Genomic DNA, 16,966 nt, shown 5'->3' with positions numbered 1-16,966 from the left:
AAGACTAAACTTATTAATTCAAGTATGAATTTACAAATGTAGTCATGATCTATCAATTTCATTTAAAAAAAAAAAAAAAGCCCCTATCACATTTAATATATGTTCTGAAGAGTGGTTGGAGAGCTTGGACTTCATGTGGTTTCTAGAAACGCTTTTGGCTACGGAACCTAAGTCAAATACAATTGATAGTTTTGATGTGATTCAGTCCTCAGACTTCCTTGGGTTGAATACAATCTAAAAGAATATATCCTTTTGGAACATAACGCTTTACTATCTTGGGGAATGTGGCATTACCAAAAGAAGACTACAGGCACATCAAATGTTGACTTTGGAAGCTTCAAAAAACAGCCCCTACCACCCTCTTTTGGCCCCTTTTAATTGTAGCAAATCTATTTCTATTTTGTCATTCAATGAATTGAAGTCTTGTGGTATACTGCATTCATTAGGAGAAAAATGTTTTTACATATTCTTTTACTGATGGCCCAAAAACGTTTGACACAGCAAGATGCATGTGTTATTGTACTGAGAATATAGAATAATACAGTGTCACTAAATTTAAGACCTCTTCCCAGTCTTGCTGTTCCTAGCAAGATGTTTGGCCTGTGACTGCACTTACTGTTTGTGCTCATCAGAAACTGTCAATGTCTGCTTTTCTTTTAACTTTGCAGTCTGTAACATCACGCTGTTTATTAAAAAAAAAAAAATGACGTGTCTAAGCAGTCCTTAGTGTACTACATATTTTAAACAAAAACATGTGATAATTACACTTTGCCATTTTTTTGGAATACTTACAAGCAAACCGGTGTTGCTAATAATCAAAATTTAGCTGAACTTGAGTTCTGATCAGTAACAACTAAGACTAGTTGATTGAAAACCTGAAACTATTATGCCTTAAAAGCAATTTTTCTGCCCCAGTAATGAATATTAGAGAAATATCTGTTTGAATATTCATTTCCTTTAAGCAAAAAGAATTGTATGTTTGTGTTTCAAGCAGAAACATACACATATACATATGAATGTGTTTGTACACGCAGACTTTTTTTTAAGTCAGTTGAAGACCAGAACCTAGAAGTGAGGTTGGGCTAGAAGCAAACTGATTTTACTTTCAGTTATCGTAAACCTTGCAAAAGGGGAGTCTGTACTTGGACTGAGTGTTGATACTCTGTACTTCTAAGCAATTAACAGCAAATGATTGCTCACATTTTGTTTCTTTGCCAAATGGTTTGCGTGACTTTGAATTAACATTATTCTAAATGGACTTTGTTCTCCAAGCATAATGTTCCCCTTTCCTGAGATGAGGTTACGAGATGAACCAAGTAGCCGCACTGTATGAGTGGAAAACTGGTAATTGCAACACTAGGTTTCACACTTTCACACACTTTTTAGGCTTTAAACGAGTGGTTTTGAATTTGTTAGGAGAAAAATCCCAAGAACTGCACATTGTTAGATGGGTGTCAAAACTTACTAAGAAATGGAATAGAGATCTGCCCTTTAGAAATCTATAGAATCTCAATTTGTAGAATGACTTAAAATATGTGTGCCTACATCTATTTTATTTCAGGAAAGTCTTTGGTATACAAAATAATTTACCGCAACCTTTTAAGCAGCACGTTCTGAATCTTAAATGCATATTATATTTCGCCAAGACAAGGGGAAGGAATGCTCTCCTACAGCTCCCTACGCTAGCCCCTATAACCAGCTGTCCAGTGAAAGGTACCAAGGCTGACTGAATTTATTTTATTTTTTAATGAGAATTGTATATATTTAAGGTGTACAATATGATTTGATATTCATGTACAGCAAATGATTATAGTCAAGCTAATCAATGTATCATCTCCTCACATTGTGTATATGTGTGTCTATGTGATGAGAATACCTGAAATCTACTTTCTTAGCAAATTTCCAGTATTCAATATAGTATTCTTGCCATAATCGTGCTGTACGTGAGATGTCTAGACCTCATCTTAAAACAGAGTTTGTACATTTTAATTAACATCTCCCCATTTCCCCTACCTGACCACACCCCCAGTAATCACTATCTTACTCTCTGCTTCTGTGTATTTGACATTTTTAGATTCCACATATAAGTGAAATGCAGTTTTTTCCTTTCTACGTCTGACTTATTTTACTGGCATAATCCCCTCTGGGTTTATCTGTGGTTGCAAATGGCAATCCCCTCTGGGTTTATCTCTGGGTTGCAAATGGCAGGATCTCCTTTTTTAAGACTGAATGATATTCCATTGTGTATATGTATACACACCTCACATATGTGTGTACAGTGTGTGTGTGTGGGTGTGTGTGTAAGATCACAATTTATTCATCTGTGAATGGACACTGGTTGTTTCCATATCTTGCCCATTGTCAATAATGCTCCAATGAACAGGGGAATACAGATGTCTCTTGGAGATACTGATTCCATTTCCTTTGGATACATACCCAAAAGAGGCTGACTGAATATTGAAACTTAGCAAAAAAAATTTACCTAACATTTTTTGAGCACTTTTACTAGGTGCAAGAAACTAAGCTGTTTTATATACTCTACCTTGTCTCTTCCTTAACCCCATGAAGGAAGAGATTATCCCCATTTTATAAATGAGAAGAGAGAGGCTTGAACCTTCATTTCAGTTCAGCTGAACTTCCAGGGGATACGTATCTGAAAAGCTGTAGTCATGACCTATGAATTCAAATAAATCCTCTGAAACACATGTGTTTTCTACTATTCCACACTAGGAGGAGGAGAAAGTACCAAAATTGTTCATTACTTGTCAAGTCAATATTGCTCTATTTAATCATTCAGTCTCTTCAGTAATTTGTGATTTGAAATTAACTGCTAAAAGGCATAATATTTACTTGGAATCAAAATTTCTGTTTTAATTACATCTGCATATAAAAGTTGCTTCAAAGTATCATTCTTTCTGTGGACCATGATGTAAAACTTTTTTAGTAAAATTGAAGAGATACTTTGAGGCACATTGGTTTTCAGAACAAATACATGTTTTCAATTCCCAATTCAGCTTACTCTAGAAAGCACTTGTTGGGAGAGCCTTGTGACATTCATTAGTTAATAACCAGGGTTGAGTCATTAAAGTACAGATGTTTGCTGACTGTCCACGTGGGACTTTTCTACAATTGCAGATTATCTGAGATGAATGTTAAATTCCATACAATACAGCTTCTCCCTACTTCACGTTTCTGGCCATCTCTCCCACCCCCACCAGAATGTGCACAAAGAAGAAAATGAGCTTATGGAAAGCATAATTAACTAGGAGAATGTTGCTGAAAGAAAAATTACATGGTACATGGCAAGGTTAAGTACAGAGAACTCTAAACTCAGTGCCATTTGCTAGGAGCAGCTTTCCTTTATCATGAATGGTGAAGCAAAATGGTCGGCCCACATTTTTTTGAAATTGCCAGATTATTATCTTCCTAACAGTGAATGACCTGTTCTTCACTAAGCACTTTTTTGGGAAATGTTTTGATGTAAACTGTGTTGCATAGACCTAGGCTGGCTGTTCAGTACTCAATAGGTTAGATACCCTCCATCATTTACTTCCACGCGGACAAGTTCGGCTAGAGCTGAAATTAGATAAAGCACAGCTACTGTGAGCTCATTTCGCCATGTGGAGACAAAAAGCACTTCCTTGGCTCATGTGGAAAGAAATGTGGGGTAGAAAAAAGATGGTGAGTTTGTATGTATTCATAGAATAAATGGAATACATAGTGAGGCTTTTTTAAAATGTTTCCCAAAAGAAATGTACTTAGTTTGAATTGCCTCTACGTGGTTAGTTTGCGAGCAGGTGTCATTAGATCCACAGGTGAAAAAATTGCAGGTATCTGAATGCCAGGACTTTAATCTGGCCACTGTCTTAAGATCTTTCTGCCCCTTTCTTTGTCCCTCCCCACACTCCACAGTTTGAATCGATGCTGTTCCATATAAGGTACTTTGCCACCTATCTCATCTCTGAGTGCAGCGCTGTATTTTTCACACAGCAGGGACAGGTACTGTGTTAATCTCACCATGCCAACAATCAGGGCACCCCCTAGCAGAGTCAGTGAAGGCCAAAATAAACAGTGAAAGGTAACCATCTGGTCGTACTTTTTTATGAGAATGACATCTTCAGATTGGCTGTCTGGACTGTAGAAGCATGAAAAGGGAGTCCCGTTTTTGTGATCAAAGAATTCCTTTATGTCCAGCACACTGTTGAGCAAATCATTCCTATCTCGGTGGCACTTGGGTATGTAAAAGCACTAGGAATATGGAAGAAGAAGAAAGATGAGGGCACTGTCCCCCAAACCAAGCATTTAAACAACAGTTTTTATTCTGAAAGAGCTTCAGACTGAAGCTATTCGTGGAGAGTTGCAATCTCAGAAGCTAATGGAAGCTGTTGTAAAGCTCACGGGGAAGTGTGGGCAGGAGGGCACAGAGTGATATGGCCATTTCCAGGCACTATGCAGAAATGTGGAAAGGGATTCTTAGAATACAAATATTTCAGAAGAGGCAGTGACCAGCTTCATAAGGACCATGCAGGCCCCCTTGGTCTTTGTCCATTCAACAAATATCTGCTGAGCTCACTATGTGTTCTCAACACCTATTAATGCCTCTATCATCTTTGTCTTGATTTCCTACAGTAAAATCTTTCCCTAAAGGATAGCATGTTGAAGCCTTTGCCCTAGGCCCACGGAGAGGGGTCCTACATGGGCTTTGGTTCCTGGGTAGCAGAACCAGTGAAGAAGGGATATGTCAGCTGGTGATTTTTTTTTTAAAAATGCCTGAGGTTTTTTAGCATATCCACTAGGCACTCGAGGCACTGTGCTTAGGGTCTACAAAAATGTTTGAGGCCTTAAAAACTATTGCATCCAAAATAGAAAACCGAGGTCATCAGATTGATTAAGTGCCTAAGTAAAGACAACAAAGCATAGTATGTTAACTAATCTGATGCAACCTAACTTTCATAGTTAGTGAGAATGTACACTATACATCATATGAACCAATCAAGAAATGTATTAAAATCAAAATTATAATAATTTTTACATTTATTTTGATAAGAAAAATTGCTTAATGTAAGATGGGTTGAGTACATTTTAACATTTTTGATACAATGGGGAGTTGGGCTTCCACAAGTAAAACTGCCTACAAATGACTCTGTCCACTGGCTCAGCCTGTAAATTCCAGACACCAGTGTGTGAAATTGGCATAATTCCTTTCCATTCTATAACCCCCATTTTTCCTCCAAGAATGCCTTTAGCTTCATTTATCCCGATCTGACCACTGTAGGGGTGTTCACTGGAAGGAAACGGGTTTACTGCCAGAGATGGTCCTCGGTACTGCACTCTGCAGGGGACAGTCTGGCATGGAAGGGCAGCTGTAATTAGAACTCTTTAATTACATGAACTTGACATTACCTTGGAATTTATCTGGACAGCCTCTTCATTATAATGTAGGAGAGCTTTCTGACCTGAATGGGTGACGTTCACAAACACCTGAAGACATGGGTACTCGCCCCGGCCTCGGCAGCCTACACCACAGGGGAAAGCGCAGTCCATCCAGTCGTCCGTGATATGAGTGTGGATGGTAGTACAGTTCGACTCTTCTCTCTGAATGCTTCAGTTGCAAAAGATAAATGATCTTCACCCTCTAGAAAATTTATAGTTGTAATGTGATAACCCAAGACGTGTCTATTTCCAGGGAATGTGGAACCATTACAGAAGGTACATAATGATTAGGGAACATTGAGATAGGAGAGAAACAACAGCATATTGCTAAGTTTCATCTCAGTTATGACCCCCTTGGCATATTTCTTACTACACCAACCCTTAGAGCAATGGTTTTCAAACTTCAGAATCACCTGAGCAAGTTTAAGAGTGAAGTACTTATGGATTCTAAGGCTTCACACCCAGAGATTTGGATTTAGTTGATCTGAGTTGAAATCCAGGAATCTGTATATTCAGCAGTATTTAAGATGCAGGTATTTGGCGAACCATGCTTTGACAAATATTACTGTAACCACATACTCAGAAATCTTATCCTCTTCCATTCCTTATCATCTCAAGATGCACCCATTGGCCCGTCCTGATGAAAATGTGCCTTTGGAAGGTTCCAACCACAGTCAATGTGACCCTTAGTCAATATAGAATTCTAGTAACAAGGTACAATTCCATGTACTCATTCTACTTCCAAAGAGGCGAATACAAATCATAGAAGGAATGTCTCAGAAAACTTACTGTGTTTTCACTGTCAGTAGGTTCCTTGAGGTGAGGGGCTATATCCTATTCATCTTCATGTTCCTTAAAGCAAGAAGCACCATGCCTCCCATATAGCAGAGGCTCAATACATGTTGTACTGAATGAAAGTTTGATTTGGAATACATTCCTTGTGTATTTGCACACATACTACATGCACAGAATGTTCTAGGTGCCATGAGAAGTGGTAGACAAAATTCCTGCCCATGAAAATTTTGTGGTGGTGTTGAAAAGACAAATATGTATGAAATTGTTAGAGAACAAGTCCTAGATAAAGTAAAGGAGGGTAAGAAGAAATGCTTGACAATGTACAGGTCCATTCCTCGGGGCCCTCACACTCACACCCAGGTGGGTCCCTGACCTTATTTCCTGGTGACTTAAACACAAGAAGTCAGATTAGCAAATTCTAAAGTCTAGAATGTTTGAAAAGCCTCATTTAGCTGGATTCATACTGCTCTCCTGTTAAGATCTTTGGCCATAAGTAAACATTTTTCTGTATTAATATAATAAACTTGAGACACAGTGCAGTTTAAAATAATCTCAAGGCCCAGGGCATTAAAAAATCATTGGATTTTTTAAATAAATATATTTTATATATATTTTATAAATTTTATAAATGTTGGGCAAGTGAAAATACAAATATGAAAAATAAGGTTCTTTCACAGGTTTAACACCAGCTGCTTTTCCACAAAATTAAATTCTGTACTTATTTAGACTAGGCATCTTAAAATAATTCTTTAGAGTTGCCTATTTGTCTGTGTCAGAACTTAGGCTCTCTGAGTCCTAATCAAATGCTGAACTGAGTGTGGTTGGAACCTTCCCTGAAGATTTCAGAAAGCTCCATTATGGAGAGCAGTATATTTCTTCCTGTGCACAAGGGTCAGGCCAGTTCTCTCAGTGAGAGCCAGGGACATATTTAAAGTCTACTTATTTATTTTTTGAAAGAGAGAGAAAGGGAAGGGCAGAGAGAGAGGGAGAAAGAGAGACTCCCAAGCAGGCTCTGCACTGTCAGTACACAGCCCAATGTGGGGCTCGATCTCATAAACCGCACCATCATGACCTGAGTTGAAATCAAGAGTCAGATGCTTAACCAACGGAGACACCCAGGCACCTGGAACCAGGCATGTATTTAGAGCTGGAAACATGAGCATGTTCTTTCAACAGCACTGTGTGTCTATTTGTCTACAAATAGACAAAATCCATCATTTGATTGAGAGATGATGGTCGAAGGGCGTGGGAGCAGGCCATCTTCCATGGAGCAAAACCACACTCTGAGGTGGCACAAAATCACAAGTCAAGAGACAGATGAGAACTCACCACTCTTAAGCACTCAATTACTTTAAGCAAACAATTTCCAGAAATGCTTAGCAAAGTAAAATTTAAATACGAGCAACAGTTTGGTGTCAGGTTGCAGAAGGTATCCTCAAAACATCTCCCAAATTATCACATTTTAGAAAATAATCTGACCTGGACCTGCACACAAGCACTCATGCACATGCACACACATGCGTGCGCACACACTCACACACACACACTTTATTCAGCTTACGTAGGTATGTGTGATGCAGCTAGATTGATGATTGGATGGGTGGATGGGTGGATGGATGGATAGAAGGAAGGATGGATGATCAGGTAGGTAGGAAGGTAGGTAGGTAGGTAAGTAGAGATAGGCGATAGATAGATATCTCTCTACATATAATGGAGTAATAGAAAAAGGAAGGTAGAAAGCTAGAAGTCAAGAGTAAGGTGAAGCATGTAAACTGAAAACCATAAGAACCCCTACAGTTATGAGAACTGGGCCACAAATTTCACTCTGAGCTTCCTAGCAGCCAATGCAATGAAGGAAGTATAACCACATATAAGTTTCCTGGTGTCTACTAAATAAAAGTAAGCTGGATGATGAGAAGCAGAACATGGTGATAATACCAGAGGCAAAATTCTCCTGAATGCTTCTAATAGTGGCGCTGTGTTCTGTAGTGATGGTGACCTCCACACTATTGCCCTAATAGTAACTTAGGAATGGCAGGAGATGAATCTGATAAATAACAAAAGCAGGACACCTACTTCCTATTCTGTGATCCTTTTTCTTAACTCCTAGGCCTCCCTCTCCCTATTCTCCCTGGGCCTTCTATCACTCTTTGGCTAACAAAAGTTAGCCTGTCCCCCTACCCAATACTGCCCTCCCTTAAAGTACCCCATGTTGTAAAAGGCATCCTCCAAAATTAAACAGCTCCTCCCCTGCCCTAATGAAACCTCCCATCCCCCACCCCCATTGCTACAAACTTCATTTAAGTATTAGGAGATCAGGAGTCTTATATCAAAATGACAGGCAAGTTCTTTACTGGCTAGGTGACCTTGGGCAAGTTACTTGGACTGAGCCTCAGCTTTCTCATTTATAAAATGAAAATTAAGGGGCGCCTGGATGGCTCAGTTAGTTAAACATCAGACTCTTGGTCTCAGCTCAGGTCATAATCTCACAGTTCCTGAGATCAAGCCCCACGTCAGGCTCTGTGCTGACAGTATAGAGCCTGCTTGGGGTTCTCTGTCTCCCCACCTCTCTGCCCCTTCCCTGCTGGTGGTCTCTCTCTCTCCCTCTCAAAAATAAACATTAAAAAATAAAAATAAAAAAATAAAATTAAAATGATAAAATAATGCTACCATGATAGGTTTGCTATAGATTTAAATAGGATAAAATATAGAATATTTTGGCATATAGTATATATTTAATAAATGGTAACTGTTATTTGCTGTATTTAATAATGAATAAAACAAAAGGGAAGAAACACTTATTTAGCAACTACTATGTGCTAGGTAGATATTGTCAAACTCAAAAAACTCAGAGTTAAATAACTCTTATTGTGTTCACATAGAAGACTTAAATTAACCCTTCCCTATGATATCTGCTTGTTAAAGAAAGAATTTATTCCTTCCATGCATATCTAATTTATGGATCAGCTGTTGGAAGTACTTTTCAAATTGACAAGGGGGAGTGGTAAAGGAGTATCTTCCGCTTTGTTACCACACCTTTCTCTACACCCAACTGCCTCCCAGCACTGATAACAAAACAGGTGATTCTATCATCCCTTAGACAGTGGTCAGGAGGGCTGAAGAGGCCAAAGCCAGCTTCCTCTTCTCTACCACTGTGCTTGCATCTGATCCGAATTGAAAATTCTGGGTCTCCTTTCTATGTTTCTTACCTGAGCATGAAAGGCTTTAGGATGGTAATTCCAAACAAGAAGAACATGAGGACTGAGAAGCCCATCATTGCAAAGCCCAGCAGCAAGGCTCGGTCCTCTCCAGCACTGGATGGCAGCTTCTTGTGCACATCTGGTAAGTCTCCATCATCATGGTCTATATTTCTATTTCTGCCTGAGGCAGAAAAGGCTGTCCTTTGGAGGAAGTAGGAAGGAGATATTTCAATAAGCCCATAGAGAAATGGAAACATATACCAACCCATGGTGGGTGGAGGGATGATCCCATTTGCTGTCCACCTCAGGTTTGTGAGCAGGTTCAGTGCAACACCATGAAATCCCATGTTCAGAGCTTGGCTAAAAGTCCATCTAAACAAGCTAAAATTATGTGTTATAAAATATAATGTAATATAATATAATATTATTTCTTACATATAACAAACAATCATAAGGAAGTCTTTAGAGATCTGTTTAATCAATGACTAGGAAAGAATTACCTGTCTGTAGTTTTCATTTGTATTATGTGAATAAGTATTATGAGCTTACTTCTCTGTCAGGTATACTGCACATTACCCATGAAAATGATTTTTACACTATTTTATGAGTTCCATATGTAAAGAATGACTTAAAAGGTTTGGAATTAACAGCATCCAGAAATAGTAGGATTTGACTTGTTCTTTTATATTCAGCTGTTGGAAAAGCAGCATATCTACTATGGGGCTTGGTGACCCATGGTCAGTCCACTCAGAATAATGAAGGCTTCACTGCTGTTTTCTTTCCCCTCGCCCCTCATCTCCTCTCTGTTCACTCACAGCTCTGTGTGAATGGTCCTACATTTCTTCTCTCCTTCCCTCTGTTCTGTACCAGCAAAGGATGCGATAAATTATTTCACAGTGGGGGGTCCAGTGAACAGTAAAGTCCAAAACAAAAATTGCTAACTGGTGACCCATGGACAGCATCCAGCCCACAAATGCGTTTTGTTTCGCCTTGTGTGTGTGTGTGTGTGGGTGTGTGTGTGTGTGTGTGTTCAATGTGGAATTAGTTGCTAACAATTTAAAAATCATGAAATTTCTCATAAAAATACTGATTACTAGCTTTTGAAAATATCATAAGATCCCATACTCCTGCCTATGAGCAGCTGGCCAAGCCAAACAGAGGCTGTCCCCATGGACAGGCATGTATTCTCCAATTTGCCAGAGTCCCACCACTTCCTATGGCCAATGTCATTGGTTTGCTACTCCTTGCTCATTAGGCATATGAGTCCCAGAGGTATTTCCACTTTAAGAGTCTTATCGAAATCTTAAGCCAAATGAATGCAGCTATAATGGTAGAAATTCAGGCACCATCAAGCTGCTTAAAAAGCTTACTAAAAGTTAAAGCTGAATAAAAACCCTGTCAAGGGAATTGCTACTTGCTTTCTTCCAAAAGTATATTTTATACTTTATCCCACATCCTTCTCCTTTCTCTCCCTAGCTCCTCTTCTCTCTGGCAACATCTTCAGAATTCAAAGAGAGTGAGGGGAATGTCAGGCTATCCAGGATGTTCCAGGAGCCTACACCAGGAAGCACTGGCTTCAGAGGACAGCAACACTCCCTGGTTAATACTACTCTGAGTTCAAGACCTGGTTTGGAGATTTTTAGTCTCCTCTGATATTTCACTCACTTTCAATCATGCCACCCTCAGAAAATGGGAAGAGGAAAAAACTTTTTTAATGAAATTTGAGCCAGTACATTTTATAATTTGTCAACAAGTATGATAGGTTAAGAGTTTCAGCCATAAACTAAGATTTGGATATTTTGTGGGTTTCCAATACCCAATATCCCATCTTTTCCCTCATGTTCTGAAACTAGATTTTAGTTGCTTCATATTAAGGCATCCCAGAGGTTTATTGTAAGATACCCATGGAATCTACACATGAAGAGGCTTATTATAAGGCCTCTCTGCATTTCTCATATATTGATTTAACAGACCCAATTATAATTGTTGATATAGAAAACTGGCATAATTTCAGTGTGCATGGGAAGCATCTACACAGGGGACACCTTTGATCACCTGACCCTTGTGGCCAAGAGGCTGCTGTTCCTGAGTGCCACTGGAATGTAATGATTAGAAAGACAAGTTCTTGGTAGGCCACCATCCCCCAAGGTACTGCACAGATAGCAGACTAAAATACACAATCTTCCTGTGAAAAAGGACTATCTCCTTAGCCTGGAGCTTCAGCCTAAAGTACAGGCTTCAGGTTCCCTATACATCTAGAGGCTAAGGAGGCACTCCCAGGGAACACAAGCAGGGATACACAATCCCTGCACACCCTCTTGGTCTTGCTATAGCTTGACAAGACCTCCCAGAAAGGAGCTTATACACTTGTCTGGAGCCCCAGTTTTTGCAACTCTCATCTGGGAGACACTTCTAGATCACTTTGTCTGAAGGCCAACTAGGTTTCCAATCGCAGCCCCTCAGGACTGTATATATTTGCATACTTTTACAGCTGCTACCTGAGGGTCTGGCTTCCAATCAGCCTTAAACTAGGTGCTAAATGAAATTCCTTCCCTTGGAACACTGACAGGTTTTAACACACCCTCAACAGCTGGGACATACAAAGAATAAGTCAGGCAGTTTAGACAACCACAAAGTTTTGAGAAACAACCAAGAGCTAGGGAAAGGGTGAACAAGAACATTCATCACTTACACAAGGCCACTCCTTCAAGACTGAGAGAAGTAGCTGTTTTGCCTAAACAAACACAGAGTCAAGCAAAATGAGGAAACAAAGAAATATGTTCCAAATGAAAAAACAACACTAAACCTCATGAAAAGACCTTAATGATACAGAGATAAGTAATCTACCTGATAAAGAATTCAAAGTAATGGTCATAAAGATGCTCACCAAACTCAGAAGAATGAATGAATAAGGTGAGAACTTGAACTAAGAGAGAGAAATTATAAGAAAATACTAAACAGAAGTCACAGAGCTGAAAAACACAATAACTGAACTGAAAAATACACTTGAGGGGTTCAAGAGCAAACTGGATGAAACAGAACACATCAGCAAGCTGGAAGACAAAGCAATAAAACTCATCCCAACAGAGCAACAAAAGAAAAAAAGAATTTTAAAAAATGAAGACCACTTAAGAGACCAACATCAAGTAGAATAACATACACATTATAGGAGGTCCCAAAAGAAGAGAGAGAAAATGGGACAGAAAAATTACTTGAAGAAATAATGTCTGAAAAACTCCCTAGCCTAAGGAAGGAAACAGACATCCAGCTCCAGGAAGCCCAGAGAGCTCCAAATAAGACAAACAGAGATCCACATCATGACACATTATAATTAAAATGACAAATATTCAAATAAAGAACTTAAAGAAGCAAGAGAAAAACAAATTGTTATGTACAGGGGAAACCCCATAAAGCTCTCAATAGATTTCTCAGCAGAAACTTTGCAGACCAGAAGGAAGTGGCCTGACATAGTCAAAATGTTGAAAGAAAAAAAAAATTCCAACCAAGCAATACCTGACAATAGTATCATTCAGAATTGAAAGAGAGATTAAAAAGTATGCCACATAAGCAAAAGCTAAGGAAGTATATCTCTCCTAAACTGGCATTACAAGAAATGTTAAAGGGATTTCATTTTGCTGAAAAGAAATGGCACTAACTAATAACAAGAAAACATACAAAAAAAAAAAAAAACCCTCACTGGAACAGGTAAATATAAAGCAAAGGTAGTGGATTGATCACTTATAAAGTGGTAAAATGAACTAAAACCATAATAATTAGTTAAGAGATACGTAAAATAAAAACATGTAAAATGTGATATCAAAAATATAAAGTAGGGATGGGGTGCCTGGGTGGCTCAGTCAGTTAAGCATCTGACTTCAGCTCAGGTCATGATCTCGTGGTCCATGAGTTCGAGCCCCACATTGGGCTCTGTGCTGACAGCTCAGAGCCTGGAGCCTGTTTCATATTCTGTGTCTCCCTCTTTCTCTCTCCTCCCCCCGCTCATGCTCTCTCTCTTCTCAAAAATAAACGTGAAAAAAAATTTAAAAAATATAATAAAGTAGGGAAAGAGGAGTAAAAATGTAGTTTTAGAATGTGTTCAAATTTAAGTTGCTATCAACTTAAAATAGACTGTTATAGACATAAGATGACATGTGTGCACCTCATGGTAACCACAAAGCAAAACCTGAAAGTAAATACATACATACAAAAATGAGAAAGGAATGTAAACACAACACTAAAGAAATTCATCAAAATATAAGGAAAGAGAAAAAGAGAAGAAAGAAACAGAGAGGAACTATAAAAACAGCCAGAAACAATTAACAAAATGGCAATAAGTACACACTTATCAATAATTAATTTAATTGTAAACATACTAAATTCTCCAATCAATGTGGAGTGTCTGCATGGATTAAGAAAAAAGAAAAACAAGTCACATCCATATACTGCATACAAGAGACTCACGTCAGAAGACACACACAGACTGAAAGTGAAGGGTGGGAAAAAGACATTTCATGCAAATGGAAATAAAAAGAAAGCTGCTGTATGTATACTCATATCAGACACAATATACTTTAAACAAAGAATGTAATGAAAGACAAAAAGGAGCACTACGTAATGATAAAGGAGTCAATCCACTCAGAAGATATAACATTTATAAATATATATGCATCCAACATACCACTAAAGTAAAGCCAATATTAATAGACTTAAAAGGAAGAAATTGACAGCAATAAAATAATAGAAGACTTTAACACCCCACTTACATCAATGGCTAAATCATCCAGACAGAAAATCAATAGGGAAACATTGGCCTTAACACATTAGACCAGATGGACTTAATAGATATATTTAGAACATTCCATCCAAAAGCAGCAGAATTTATATTCTTCTTAAATGCACATGGAACATCCTCCACGATAAATCCCATGGTAGGCTAAAAACAAGTCTCAATAAATTCAAGAAGACTGAAATAATATTAAGCATCTTTTCTGACCACAGTGGTATGAAACTAGAATTCAATACAAGAAGAAAACTGAAATAACTACAAATACATGGAGATAAAACAACATGTTGTTGAATAACTATGGGATCATAGAATAAATCGAAGGAAAAAATTTAAAGATACCTAGAAACAAATGAAAACAGAAATATGACACACTAAAATCAACAGGATACAGCCAAAGCAGTTCTAAGATGGGAGTTCATAGCAGTATAACCTATCTCAAGAAACAAGAAACTATTTAACTTCATACCTAAAGGAATTAGAAAAAGAAAACAAATAAAGCCCAGAGTTGTAGAAAAGAAAAGAAAAATTATAGGCCAATATCCCTGATAAACACAGAAGTAAAAATTCTCAACAAAACATTGGCAAACTGAATTCAACAAAACATTAAATGAATTATACACCATGATCGAGTGGGATTTATTCCAGGGATTTAAGGACAGTTTTACATATACAGATCAATCAATATGATACACCACATTAAAATAATGAAAGATAAGGGGCACGTGGGTGGCTCAGTTGGTTAAGCATCCAACTTCAGCTCAGGTCATGATCTCACAGTTCATAAGTTCAAGCCCCATGGAGCCTGCTTTGGATTCTTTGTCTTCCTCTCTCTCTGCCCCTCCCCCACTCATGCTATGTCTCTCTGTCTCTCAAAAATAAACTTTTAAAAAAATTTTTTAATAAAGATAAAACCATATGATCATCCCAACAGATGCAGAAAAAGCATTTGACAAAATTCTACATCAATTTATTGATAAAATCTCTTGATGAAATGGGTATGGAGGGAAAGTACCTCAACATAATTAAGGCTATATATGACAAGGCTACAGTTAACATCAGACTCAGTGGTGATGAGTCTCAGCTTTTTCTCTAAAATCAGGAGCAAGACAAGTATGCCCACTTTTATTCAATATAATATTGGAACTCTTAACTACAGTTATTAGGCAAGAAAAAGAAATAAGAGGCAAACTGGAGAGGAAGAAGAAAAACCATCACTATTTGCAGATGACATGGTACCATATACAGAAAACCCTAAAGACCACCAAAAAACTATTAGAACTATTAAATGTATTTAAGAAAGTTTCAGTATGTAAAATTAATATACAAAATCTGTAGTGTTTCTATACACTAAAACAAACTATCAGAGAAATCAAGAAAACAATCCCATATGATCACAACAAAAAGAATAAAACACCTACGAATAAATTTAACCAAGGAGGTAAAAAAATCTGTACACTGAAAACTATAAGACATTGACTACACAACTTGAAGAAATAATAAATGCAGATATCTTGTGCTCATAGATTAGAAGAATGAATAGTGTTAAAATGCCCATAAAAACCCAAACCAATGAGATTCAGTACAACCCCTATCAAAATTCCAATGGCATATTTCACAGATATAGGACAAATAATTCTCAAATTTATATGGAACCACAAAAGACCCAGAATAACTAAAACAATCTTGAGAAAAAAGAACAAAACTAGAGGTATCACACTGCCTGGTTTCAAATTATATTGCAAACCTAAAGCAATCAAAACAATGTGGTATTGGCATAAAAACAGGATTATATAGTCAATTAATTTACAACAAAGGAGACAAGAATATACAGTGGGAAAGGGCAGTCTCCTCAATCAATGGTGCTGGGAAACAGGACAGTTACATGTGAAAGAATGGAACTGGACCACTATCTTACATCATATACAAAAATTAACTCAAAATGGATGAAAACAGGGGTGCTTGGGTGACTCAGTTAAGCATCCCACTTCGGCTCAGGTCATGAGTTTGAGCCCCACATTGGGCTGTGTTCTGACAGCTAGGAGCCTGGAGCCTGCTTCAGATTCTGTCTCTGTCTCTCAAAAATAAATAAAATTAAAAAAAAAATTTTTAATGGATTAGAAACTTGAATGCAAGACCTGAAATCATAAAACTCATGGAAGACAACATAAGCAGAAAGCTCCTTGACATTGGTCTTAACGATGTTTTTCTGGATCTAACTCCAATGAAAAGGAAAACAAAAGCAAAACTAACACACAGGACTATATCAAACAAAAAGCTTTCTGCATGAGAAGGCAATCTACCAAATGAGAGAAAATATTTGCACATCATATATCCAATAAGGGGTTAATATCCAAAATATATAAAGAACTCATACAACTCAATAACAACTTTAAAAATCCAATTTAAAAAAAAATGGGCAGAGGGCACCTGAGTGGCTCAGTCAGTTAAGCATCCAACTCTTGATTTCAGCTCAAGGCATGATCTCGTAATCATGAGATGGAGCCCCATGTCAGGCACAGTGTAGAGCATGGAGCCTGCTTGGGATTCTCTCTCCTTCCCCCTCCCTCACTTGTTATCTCTCTCTCTCTCTTACAAAATAAATAAATAAACGTAAAAAAAAAACATAATTAGAAAAAACTTTTTTAATGGGCAGAATATCTGAATATTTTCCAAAGAATATTTTCCAAAGAAGACATACAGATGGCCAAAAGATACATGAAAATATGTTCAAAATCACGAATCATCAGAGAAA

General features: G+C 37.8%; 1 protein-coding gene across 2 annotated transcripts in view; it reads right to left on the bottom strand.

Annotated features, from left to right (window-relative positions):
• Positions 1-2,200: 2,200 nt before the first annotated feature.
• The window catches only part of KCNMB3 (potassium calcium-activated channel subfamily M regulatory beta subunit 3), a 91,037-nt gene continuing 76,271 nt past the window's right edge, over positions 2,201-16,966 (bottom strand). For both annotated transcript variants that reach the window (XM_015071023.3, XM_027061395.2), the window contains exons 2-4: positions 9,438-9,629; positions 5,404-5,602; positions 2,201-4,248 (exon numbers count right to left, since the gene is read on the bottom strand). In XM_015071023.3, coding sequence (XP_014926509.3) covers positions 3,850-4,248; positions 5,404-5,602; positions 9,438-9,629 — 790 coding nt within the window. In that variant the 3' untranslated portion in view covers positions 2,201-3,849. The remainder of the gene's footprint in view (positions 4,249-5,403; positions 5,603-9,437; positions 9,630-16,966) is intronic.

Source organism: Acinonyx jubatus, chromosome C2 (genome assembly GCF_027475565.1).
Source record: "Acinonyx jubatus isolate Ajub_Pintada_27869175 chromosome C2, VMU_Ajub_asm_v1.0, whole genome shotgun sequence".
Taxonomy (NCBI): domain Eukaryota; kingdom Metazoa; phylum Chordata; class Mammalia; order Carnivora; family Felidae; genus Acinonyx; species Acinonyx jubatus.
Note: the sequence above shows the minus strand (reverse complement) of the source record. Positions and strands in the feature narration are given on the sequence as shown.